At 45.9% G+C, this 12926-nt stretch overlaps 2 protein-coding genes across 3 annotated transcripts in view; one reads left to right on the plus strand and one right to left on the minus strand.

Moving 5' to 3' along the window:
• gtf3c1 (general transcription factor IIIC subunit 1) overlaps positions 1–6600 on the plus strand; it is a 40606-nt gene extending 34006 nt beyond the window's left edge. Inside the window, exons 32-37 of one of the 2 annotated variants that reach the window (XM_079617237.1) lie at positions 1885–2243; positions 3714–3994; positions 4089–4776; positions 4853–4886; positions 4968–5157; positions 6291–6600. In XM_079617237.1, the coding sequence (XP_079473363.1) occupies positions 1885–2243; positions 3714–3994; positions 4089–4776; positions 4853–4886; positions 4968–5157; positions 6291–6521 (1783 nt within the window). In that variant the 3' untranslated portion in view covers positions 6522–6600. The remainder of the gene's footprint in view (positions 1–1884; positions 2244–3713; positions 3995–4088; positions 4777–4852; positions 4887–4967; positions 5158–6290) is intronic. The other variant, XM_079617238.1, reaches the window with a different exon arrangement.
• Positions 1–12926, minus strand: part of mslnb (mesothelin b) — a gene marked incomplete at its 5' end in the record, with an annotated part of 567774 nt that overhangs the window by 464374 nt on the left and 90474 nt on the right. The gene's annotated exons all lie outside the window — the stretch shown is intronic.

Below are 12926 nucleotides of genomic sequence, written 5' to 3' on the forward strand. Positions count from 1 at the left end.
ATATTAGTGTTCACACCAGAACTGAAACCATAACTATATTAGTGTTCACACCAGAACTGTAACCATAACTATATTAGTGTTCACACCAGAACTGTAACCGTAACTATATTAGTGTTCACACCAGAACTGAAACCATAACTATATTAGTGTTCACACCAGAACTGTAACCAGAACTATATTAGTGTTCACACCAGAACTGAAACCATAACTTTATTAGTGTTCACACCAGAACTGTAACCGTAACTATATTAGTGTTCACACCAGAACTGAAACCGTAACTATATTAGTGTTCACACCAGAACTGTAACCGTAACTATATTAGTGTTCACACCAGAACTGTAACCGTAACTATATTAGTGTTCACACCAGAACTGAAACCGTAACTATATTAGTGTTCACACAAGAACTGTAACCATAACTATATTAGTGTTCACACCAGAACTGTAACCATAACTATATTAGTGTTCACACCAGAACTGTAACCGTAACTATATTAGTGTTCACACCAGAACTGAAACCATAACTATATTAGTGTTCACACCAGAACTGAAACCATAACTATATTAGTGTTCACACCAGAACTGTAACCGTAACTATATTAGTGTTCACACCAGAACTGAAACCATAACTATATTAGTGTTCACACCAGAACTGTAACCGTAACTATATTAGTGTTCACACCAGAACTGTAACCGTAACTATATTAGTGTTCACACCAGAACTGAAACCATAACTATATTAGTGTTCACACCAGAACTGTAACCATAACTATATTAGTGTTCACACAAGAACTGTAACCATAACTATATTAGTGTTCACACCAGAACTGAAACCATAACTATATTAGTGTTCACACCAGAACTGTAACCGTAACTATATTAGTGTTCACACCAGAACTGAAACCATAACTATATTAGTGTTCACACCAGAACTGTAACCGTAACTATATTAGTGTTCACACCAGAACTGTAACCATAACTATATTAGTGTTCACACCAGAACTGAAACCATAACTATATTAGTGTTCACACCAGAACTGTAACCGTAACTATATTAGTGTTCACACCAGAACTGAAACCGTAACTATATTAGTGTTCACACCAGAACTGTAACCATAACTATATTAGTGTTCACACCAGAACTGAAACCATAACTATATTAGTGTTCACACCAGAACTGTAACCATAACTATATTAGTGTTCACACCAGAACTGTAACCATAACTATATTAGTGTTCACACCAGAACTGTAACCGTAACTATATTAGTGTTCACACCAGAACTGAAACCATAACTATATTAGTGTTCACACCAGAACTGTAACCATAACTATATTAGTGTTCACACCAGAACTGAAACCATAACTATATTAGTGTTCACACCAGAACTGTAACCATAACTATATTAGTGTTCACACCAGAACTGAAACCGTAACTATATTAGTGTTCACACCAGAACTGAAACCATAACTATATTAGTGTTCACACCAGAACTGTAACCATAACTATATTAGTGTTCACACCAGAACTGAAACCGTAACTATATTAGTGTTCACACCAGAACTGTAACCGTAACTATATTAGTGTTCACACCAGAACTGTAACCGTAACTATATTAGTGTTCACACCAGTGCATGAAATAGTTTCTATATGTCAATATGTCATCTGTAGAACTTTTTATAAGTTTTATCTGGATGCAGAAAGCAGGATGGATTCTGATTGGCTGTCAATGTTTGTCTCGTTCATCAGCTGTAAAACATCACGATTCCAGCGATCGTTCATCTGTGCCGTTACTGTTATAGTTGCGTTGTGGACTCAGCTATTCTCTTAGAGTAAGAGCGATCATTAACTTCAGTGTGTGTGTGCGTGTGTGTGTGTCTGTGCAGCCTCACTAAAGCGCTGGAGGAGGAAGAGGAGGAGGACGAGAGGAAGAGGAGGCTGGAGGTCAAGCCCACACAGGCGTCTCACACCAACTACCTGCTGATGAGGGGATACTACGCTCCCGGGATCCTGCGCTCGCAGAACACACACAACTCCAACAGCACCGACAACATCATGGTCAACGCCTGCACCGTCCACCTGCAGCTGAGGCGCACACCCCAACACACACTCTTCACTGCAGAGGGTGCGCACACACACACACACACACACAACTCCAACAGCACCGACAACATCATGGTCAACGCCTGCACCGTCCACCTGCAGCTGAGGCGCACACCCCAACACACACTCTTCACTGCAGAGGGTGCGTGCACACACACACACACACACACACACACACACACAACTCCAACAGCACCGACAACATCATGGTCAACGCCTGCACCGTCCACCTGCAGCTGAGGCGCACACCCCAACACACACTGTTCACTGCAGAGGGTGCGCACACACACTCACACACACACACACACACACTCTTCACTGCAGAGGGTGCGCACACACACACACACACACACACACTCACACACACACACACACACACACACACACACACACACACACACACACTCACACACACACACACACACACACACACACACACACACACTCACACACACACACACACACACACACACACACACTCTTCACTGCAGAGGGTGCGCGCACATACACACACACACACACACACACACTCTTCACTGCAGAGGGTGCGCACACACACACACACACACACACACACTCTTCACTGCAGAGGGTGCGTGCACACACACACACACACACACACACACACAACTCCAACAGCACCGACAACATCATGGTCAACGCCTGCACCGTCCACCTGCAGCTGAGGCGCACACCCCAACACACACTCTTCACTGCAGAGGGTGCGCACACACACACACACACATGCACACCCCAACACACACTGTTCACTGCAGAGGGTGCGCACACACACACACACACACACATGCACACCCCAACACACACTGTTCACTGCAGAGGGTGCGCACACACACACACACTCACACACACACACACACTCACACACACACACACACACACACACTCTTCACTGCAGAGGGTGCGCGCACATACACACACACACACTCTTCACTGCAGAGGGTGCGCACACACACACGCACACCCCAACACACACTCTTCACTGCAGAGGGTGCGCACACACACACGCACACACACACGCACACCCCAACACACACTCTTCACTGCAGAGGGTGCGCAAACACACACACACACACGCACACCCCAACACACACTCTTCACTGCAGAGGGTGCGCAAACACACACACACACACACGCACACACACGCACACACACACACGCACACCCCAACACACACTCTTCACTGCAGAGGGTGCGCACACACACGCACGCACGCACACCCCAACACACACTCTTCACTGCAGAGGGTGCGCACACACACGCACGCACGCACACCCCAACACACACTCTTCACTGCAGAGGGTGCGCACACACACACACACACGCACACCCCAACACACACTCTTCACTGCAGAGGGTGCGCTCACACACACACACACGCACACCCCAACACACACTCTTCACTGCAGAGGGTGCGCACACACACACACACACACGCACACCCCAACACACACTCTTCACTGCAGACGGTTCTCACACACACACACACACACACACACACACGCACACCCCAACACACACTCTTCACTGCAGACGGTTCTCACACACACATTATCCATCACGTGTTTCTGATTCCTGACTCTTGTCCCTGTAGCTGACGGTGTCTCCGCTCTGTCTCCGTCCACTCCTCCGTCTCTCCCGCTGTCATTCACGCGTGTGTATCGCTCGGCGGCCGTCGATCCGCAGACCTTCCTGGACCGGTGTGTGAGCGCGGCGGGATACGGAGCGCAGGACGTGCAGGCGGTGGCGGAGATCAGAGACGCCGTGGGGGAGGGGGCGGAGTTTGGCATTGACAGACAGGACCTCCTTGAGCGCTTCATACACCTGGAGCAACCCGAGAAGGGGCGGAGCCGAGCGCTCCAGCAGTACATACAGGTGAGAGAGAGACCAATGATGCGGGAGTTCACTGCAGGTTCACCTGTGTTGAGTGTGTGTGTGTGTGTGTGTGTGTGTGTGTGTGTGTGTGTAGGATCTGGTGGATGGAGAGCAGCTGGTGGAGGTCGGCGCTCTCTCTCAGAGGCTGGTGTGTGCGGAGGCTTCGTCTCATTGGCTGTTGAAGAGCGTGTGTGATGGTGTGCAGATGCAGCAGCCGGTTCTGAAGAGAGGCCCCGGCCATGACTCCGCCCACGCCACACCCCCACCTACCAAGAGACGGGCCATAGAATCTGACTTCCAGGAAACTGTTGCCATGGATCCGGTCTCCACAAGTACAGCTGTCAATCAGCCTGTTGCCATGGATCCGGTCTCCACAAGCACAGCTGTCAATCAGCCTGTTGCCATGGATCCGGTCTCCACAAGCACAGCTGTCAATCAGCCTGTTGCCATGGATCCGGTCTCCACAAGCACAGCTGTCAATCAGCCTGTTGCCATGGATCCTGTCTCCACAAGTACAGCTGTCAATCAGACGGTCGCCATGGATCCTGTCTCCACAAGTACAGCTGTCAATCAGACGGTCGCCGTGGATCCTGTCTCCACAAGCACAGCTGTCAATCAGACGGTCGCCATGGATCCTGTCTCCACGGATACACCTCCAAATCAGTCTGTAACTATGGAGACTGATGCTGAGCAGACGCATGCTGTGGAGGCGGCGGCGGTTCGCATGACTGATGTAAAAGGGGTGGGGCTTAATAAAGACTCCGCCCCCTCTCAGATCCGAGGTGTGTGTTTGGACTGTTCAGAGTTGTGATGTGCTGTGATGTGTTGAGTGCTGATCAGTGTGTGGGTTGGTTGCAGATGGTGCTGAAGGAGCTGCTGATCCGGATGATAAGTGAGTGGATCACGTGACTCTGCAGTCGTGGGTGAGTAGCCCCTGAATGCACTGCAGTAATGCCTGCTCCTCTGCCGCCAGCTGGCAGGCGGTGCGGTTCGTCAGCCGGCCGTGGCGTGTGGTGGACGGCTCGCTGAACCGGCCGGTGTGTAAGGGCATGCTGGAGTCGCTGCTGCTGCACGTGATGTCGAGCCCGGCGCTGCGCGAGTGTGTGCTGCTGCAGCACTACCGGCAGGTGCTGCAGCCGGCGGTGATCCTGGACCTGCTGCAGGTGAAGCCGCACACGACTGCGGTCCACACCTGTGCACTGACCACACACGACTGCGGTCCACACCTGTGCACTGACCACACACACACGCACACGCACACACATCTCAGCTGCTGACAGTTATCGGCCGAAAATTACATTTTTGTTCGAAAGAGAAAAAAGGCCGAAAATATAAGCCCAAAATTTTGCCTTACAATAGGATAATAGGTCAAAAAATAAGAATAGAACTGAATGAAGAATAATATATTGATATTAAAATTTTATATTTTAATATAGGCCTATTTTCTGTCAAATTTTTGTGTTACTTGAAATAACAGTGTGGTTATTTTATTTTATTGGCTTGATTTCTTTTTTTAAATTCAGATTCATTAAATTATTGAATTTAATTAAAGCGTTTAATAATAATACAATTATACAAAAAAACGAATTTAAAATAAGAGATTAATAATTTTTTTTGTTTTTTTAAAAGTAATTTTCAGTTTCTGTTTTCGGGCAAGAGTATCCGGAAGTTTCGGCCCAGCATTTTCATGTCGGTGCATTCCTACTGTGGCGTCTTTTCCGATCGCTTATACATCTGTCATCATGCTAAATCATCAACAAATATTGGATTCAATCTGTTTGTCAACTTTTGTTGTTGTCTACCTCCGTTTTTAATGCAAAAGTACACTTGCATCTTAAACACTGAGTGTGAGTTCAGATCACTGAGGCCTACACTCATTCAGTGCCCGAACCTGCGCTAACTCAAGGAAGACGTTGATCAATAGAGTAAATCCAATATTTGTTGCTGATATTGCATAACGAGATATTTATAATAATTTCAACATAGGCGGGTCATTTTTGACCCGAAACACCACGAGTGTAACAAGGTAAAAAAAGTACCAATATTTTCTCCAAAACACGAGTTGTTTGACCCTGAGTGAGCACATGAAGCAAGATTTAGTCCAAATGCGATAACATTAACTAGAATCTTTGGTAAAGGAGAATCCCCTCTGGGTCAAGACCAGAACATTCACGCTTTACAGGCACAGACATCGTCACCGTTGGTGAGTTTGAGTCATCTCTGTGAGTCTCTTCAGACTCTGTTCACAGTGACCAGTAGTGTGTTGGTTCTGATAGACGTGTGTGTGTGTTGTCAGGTGCTGATTGATCTCGGCTGCGTGAGGAAGCGCTTCACCGTCCAGCCGCCCAAACCGTCGCTCTTCTCCAAGCCCGGCGTGCCGCAGGTCAAAGGTCAGGCCGAGGTCAGCCTGAGGGATGCTGGGACGGCGTTCTACGAGCCCACGGTGGACTGTATGCTGAGGCTGGCGCGAGTCTTTCCTCACGAGCTCAACTGGAACAAATGGGTTCAGCTGTGTCTCCGCGCCTGAGCGCTGCTGCTGTCCGCTCGCTAACTGTGTTTTAATATGACCTGCTTCTGTTGCACACAATAAAGACCCTTCTCCATAACACGGCTTCTCTTCCTCAACCGTTTTGTCCTGTGTCCTGTGCCCTGTGCATCATAACTTTGACTTTTTATGTCTTAATTTTGATTTTTAAGTCATAATTTTCACTTATGACAAAAAGTCAAACTTGACATGCTTATAATAAGACACAATAATAAGGAAAACATAGTAAATCAAATATGAGCTTAAAAGTCATGACAAATATGTCAAATATTTTTGTTATGATTTCTACTTTTTGTGTCATAATGTTGACTTTTCATTTCATAATTGGGTCAATGACGTGACGCCTACACTTTCTGTCCGATTGCATTTTTTCATGTAAAAATGTGTTTAAATGCATAAAAAGATATTGCATATTTGTTGTACCTCTCCCATGCATGTACTCACTTTACATTTTCAAAAACCTTTAGTTATTTGTAATTTGTTTTGTTATTTAAAGTGTTAAAATATCACGTGGTGCGACTGTCCGGCCATAACTTCTGTTTTGGAAACGTCTTTGAAATTACTCTAAATTTATTCAAATTTATTTTCTGCTGTGTTTTCCAAAGTGTTTTTTAATCCTGTAAAAAAATTCAAAGCATTTCTATTTATATTTCCATCAGAATATACAAACAAACTTTGTCCGATGATGTCCATTTTATGAAATATCATGTGGTGCGACCATCAAGGAACTACCATTTTGGGAATTTTATGTTGAAAACTAGTCAAACACAGGAAGTTACATAATATAACAATTTACCTATAGAAGCAGCAAGCATGTTTACAATTATCTCAAATAGAAAAAAACAACAACCTTTGGAATGGTTGGTATGTAGTCGCCACATTTGGATGTCATATGGTATGACCTAAAAATGTTTTAACCCTTTCATGCATAAATTATGATAACCTCAGTCAGGATTTTTTTCCGATGTGTTTTTATTGCTCTTAGGGCATGAAAAACAAGATTTGATTTTAAATTCTTCTTATTTTTTTTTACAAATTTTTCAAAGATATTTTCAGATGTCCACTTGAGTGGACCGCATGCATTTATGGTTTAAACTGAAGAGATACTACTGTATTACACATAAAACAATAGTCAAACTGATAAAGTATGTGTATTTAACAAACTAATCAATTCAATTATATCAAATCATGTGAAAACTATAAAATATATACAAAAAATATAAATATATAATCGGGAATGCTGAAAGTCCGATGGAAAGATGACATAATTTCCCCAGTGTGGGCAACGCCAATATTTATTAAGTCCTGACGACTGTAGGAGTTTGTTGACTGATACATATCTATCCGTAGCAGCGACCAAATAAATAAAATTAAACACCAACTTGGAGAGCAAGGAGCCGCTGCACTCGCGTGCGCCGCCATTGTCATGCTTAGGGTTATAAATGATGGTGAAATGTGGGTAATCGGAACGGAAGAGCGGTGTTTTGTCCCGCGACTACAGTGTCTCACGGTCACCCAGTTGCCCTGCTGCACGGGCTCTACTACAGCCAGTACAATGTACAGTGTTCACTAGGCTAGTCACATCCAAGCAGTATCTAAAGCCCTTGCACTCTTACTATCCTCAATTCAAGTTTGGATCCGTGTCTCTAGTTCTGAAATATTCTCCGTCAGCCTGACTATCTCCCTGCATTTATCACATGTAAAGCCCTCATTGCTGACAGAGAATGCTATACTATACTATATGTGATATCTAAAAAAAAGTGGGCTTTATGTATTTTAAATTGAGATTCTAATTTCACAAGAGACTTGAAGCAACCATCAATAAAAAGATCTTCAGATGTTAAGATTCCTTTTTCTTGCCATAGCAAGAATGAATAGTCATTTAGAGGCTGAATGAATCTATGATTTCTGGCAAATGGGGCGCAGATTATCTTGTTCCAAAGATAAGAGGTGATTATCTTGTTTAAATGAGAAAAAAAAAGTTGTCTTAATGTAAATAAGTATAGTTTGGAACAATTATAAAAACTGAGGGAGCGTATTCATTTTTATTACATGGACCCTACCTGTTTGGGTGATTGAAAAGGACTGTATAATTTGACTGGTCTTTAAAGGGTTGTGGCCACCAGGGGGCATGGATTAGAATGCAGACAATATGTTCCGTTTAGGTGTTTTATTGAAATAAAGGTTTAAATGTGTGTGGTTCTGAAACAGAGATACAGGAATAAATCAGTAAATGTAGACTCTCTATATAAATGTCAAATAGTCATTACATGCACAGCCGGTATATAATAAAACAAACATAATCAAGTAATTCAATTATAATTTTGTTATGTATTACTTAAATGCAGTGTTATAATAAATGCTTATTACTAAGCAAATACAAACTCAGAAATGCAGTAGTACACTATATCCCTGTTCAAAGATTAATTTGCTGCACATTAAAGCTTCAGTAAAAAAAAACATGTTTTACATATTTGTTAAAACAGTCATTATGTCCTGACAGTAGAATATGAGACAGATAATCTGTGAAAAAAGCAAGCTCCTCTGGCTCCTCTCAGTGGTCCTATTGCCATTTGTAGAAATGCACCGCTCCCGTCAGAAACAACCAATCAGAGCCAGGAGGAATGTCTTCGCAGTGTCAATCAAGCTTGTGTACGCGCTGATCACACCCCTCTCTTGCACAGCGCGTACCGTTCAAAATCAAGATTGCCGGTGTGCCACAGCTGTGCTAATGTTGGACAAACAAACAAAACTGCCAATTTCTCGAGTGGCACCTGCTCATACAACAAAGACGGGTAAACAGAAAAAGATAGATGACGATAAACAAGCGAAAAAGAAAGAATTAGACAGCCCAAATAAAACGAAGGTAAACATCGGAGCAGCTTTTCAGAGGTGGAGGGAGCTAACGTTACGTGTCCTGAAAGGATTAAAAACCAATGCAGAGTTAGCCATATTTCTGCTGTCCAAAGCAACAATTAAAACCTGCTAATTCACTGGCTTGTCATGTTGCTGAAATAATGTACTAGCAAACCTTATCTAGCATTACATATCGCTAGAATAATTACTTGCATACTATAACAGTCGGCGGCGGGCGGGGGCGGGGGCGGGGATGATATTACATGCAATTCATGAGGCACACGCGCGCGGTCTCTTGCTCTCTCTCCCTCTCTGCCGTGCCAGCGCTACGCGGTTTGGAGCACAGTCTCTGTCTCGCGGGCGCGCTCGCTCTAGATTCCGGAGATTTGAACTAATTCGCGGGCATCAGTGAGACGCTATCAATATGCGGGAGACTCCTGGAACTTCCGGGAGGCAATTTTTTTGGTGCCCCCTCAGGTCTTGGTGCCCTACGAACAGCGCGTGGTGGGAGCGGAGGCACTGAGTGAATTTGCCATAACTGTTTATTCGCCGTCATCGGTCCTGCTTACTAGCCTGCGCGTTCACGGAGGAGCTGTGGAGGGAGGGCTGTAGCGCAGCAGAGAGCAAGGGGGAGTGACCTGTAAGTTGTGCTTGTTCAAATTTTCAGGCTAAGTCAACGTTTTCTAAAAACTCCCTACTGCAGCTTTAATTGTAACAATATACAATATGCTAAATTCAGCTGAACATATAATAATTATGAGCTGCAGTTACTCCTTAAAATAAACGTTACACATTGTGCAAGAACAACAGACATTATTTCAATTGAGACACGTAATGCTTGCAGAGCAACACATCCATTAATTAACGTTCTCAACAATTAAACACACGGGCGGCGGCGAAGCTCTGCCATTATACAACAACGAGCAGCAAAGTGCCACGACATTATTACAGTGCAATAAACACAGCGAAACATTATGAGGTAAAACTAACAACAAACATCAGTATACTTACTGGTAGTTGAACGCACACAATTCTAGGAACTTATAAATAAGTACAGCAACACTATCCTATATTAACTATATAAATATAGACTACACAGTCTTTCAACACCAGCGCTCTCTTCAAACTTTCTTGAAACTGAAACTTAAGCGGTCTTCTTCCGCGAGCCGCAGAGCGCAGTGCCGCTCCTGATTGGCTGATTCTCAAACAGGCAGTTTTATCTGCCTGAAAAGGTCGTCCTTCGTCACAGCTGCCCCCAAATTTGTTATACAAAATTTGCCACTCTAAGAAGGACTGACCGTATCAATGTCTGGTATGGCAGGCAGAGCTACAAGACGAGGGTCAGGCCTTGTGTAGATTTTGTCCTTGACCTTGACCACTGCAGTCCTGACTCTCCCATCAGTTCCTGGAATAACCTCAGTGACATGACCTAAAGGCCACTGCGCTCTTGGCAGCTGTGGTCCACCACCATCACTACGGTTCCAGTTTGCAGCTGTGCAGGGTCCTTGTGCCACTTGGAGCGAGTCTGAAGAGTCGGGAGGTAGTGTCGAATAAAGTGGAACCAAAACTGGTCAGCCAGCACCTGAGTATGTCTCCAGCGGCGGCGACTCAGGAGCTCAGACTCAGCATACACCGCTTGTGGTAAAGAGGGGTCGAGCCGCCCCATGAGGAGCAAGTTGGGGGTCACTGGGTCAGCATTAGCCACTTCTGTTGACACGTAACCCAGAGGCTTGGCGTTTAAAATCCCCTCCACTTCAATAAGTACTGTTCGCAGGACCTCTTCGGGGACAGTCTGTGACTGGATGGTGGCATACAGTGCAGCTTCCCTCACTTCAACAGACCTCACTTCCCTTTCCCAGACTCCTCCAAAGTGTGGTGCGCTTGGGGGGTTAAACTGAAACCTAATCTGGTGTTTAGCCAGATGAGCCTGGAGTGTGGGGTGTAATGACCTGAAGCCCTCCTGGAGTTCTCTTTCACCTCCCTTAAAATTAGTGCCCTGGTCGGACCGGAGCTCTGCTGGCTTACCCCTTCGTGCAATGAAGCGGCGGAGGGCCATCAGAAAGGAATCTGAGTCCATACTGGACAGAGCATCCACGTGCACAGCGCGCGTCGTCAGGCATTTAAATAATATGCCCCATCTCTTCTCGTGGCGACGGCCAACCTTCACTGTGAAAGGCCCGAAGCAGTCCATGCCCGTAGAGAAGGACGGGGGCTTCAGCAGCCGTAATCTGGACTGTGGGAGGTCTGCCATCTAGGCTCTCCATCTCTGGCAGTCCGGACAGGAGTGCTGGTGGCGCTTAACAGCTTCACGGCCATGCAAAATCCAGTATTTTCGCCGCAGCTCGGCAAAAAGGCGCTCTGATCCTGGATGGCGAAGGCTCTTGTCCATGTCCTGGATGATGAGCTGGGTCACTTTATGCCGATGGTCCAGGACCACTGGGTGAATAGAATCTGACTCTAGCTGGTCGCTGCGGCGGAGCCTTCCTCCAACCCGGATGAGTCTCATAGTCTTGTCATATTCTGGTGCTAGGGAGATCAGCCTACTGGTGGCAGCTACTGGCTTACCGGTACTCAAGAGGCTGAGCTCCTCAGCAAAGCTGTCTTGCTGGGCTCATCTCAATACTTCTCTCTCTGCTTCTTGGTAGTCATCAGCAGAAAGACTGACGGGGCTCACTGATGACACAGGGCTAGATTGTGCAACCGCCTCTGTCAGCGCTCTGAACGAGGAAAACTGATCAGCATTTGGTAGCAGAGAAGTCTGTATGATTGTAGTGAGACAGCATACAGTGGGCTTTCGCAGTTCAGCATAATTCTCTGTCACCTCTGTGGCTGGCTGTGTAGGCCAGACTTCAGGCGACTGTTGTAGGAAGGCAGGGCCCTGACTCTGCCTGTTCTTACCAGCCAGTTCCAGCAGTGTTTTTCCCCGCGTTATGTCATCAGCTGGGTTGTTGGCAGAATCCACATATCTCCAGGCCCGGACATCAGTCAGCTCCTGGATTTCAGCTACCCGTGTTCCCACGAATACCTTGTACCGACAGGAGTCGGACTGAAGCCATGTGAGTACTGTTGTGGAGTCTGTCCAGAGGATAACATTGCGGATATTCACAGTCAGTTCTCTTTGTAGTAGTGCAGCTAGCTGTGCAGCTGTCAGGGCAGCACACAGTTCCAGTCTTGGTATTGATTGCTGCTTCTTCGGGGCCACTCTGGATCTAGCAGTCAGGATAGACACTTCCACATGGCCGTGTGAGCTCTTCGTCCGCAGATAGGCCACTGAGCCATATGCCTTCTCTGATGCATCAGCAAAGATGTGTAGGTCTCTCTGGAGGTTTGAAGTGTTCATCTCAGGGCTCACATAGCAGCGAGGCAGTAGAATCTGGGAGAGATGCTGCAATTCTTCCTCCCACGTCAGCCATGGCTGCAGCACATCCTCAGGCAGTGACGGGTCATCCCAGTCTCTCTGTTTGTCCCACAAGTGCTGCACCAGGACCTTGGCCCGAGTAGTGAAGGGGACTATAAATCCCAGGGGGTCGA

Source organism: Phoxinus phoxinus (genome assembly GCF_949152265.1).
Source record: "Phoxinus phoxinus genome assembly, chromosome: 6".
In the NCBI taxonomy this organism is placed as follows: domain Eukaryota; kingdom Metazoa; phylum Chordata; class Actinopteri; order Cypriniformes; family Leuciscidae; genus Phoxinus; species Phoxinus phoxinus.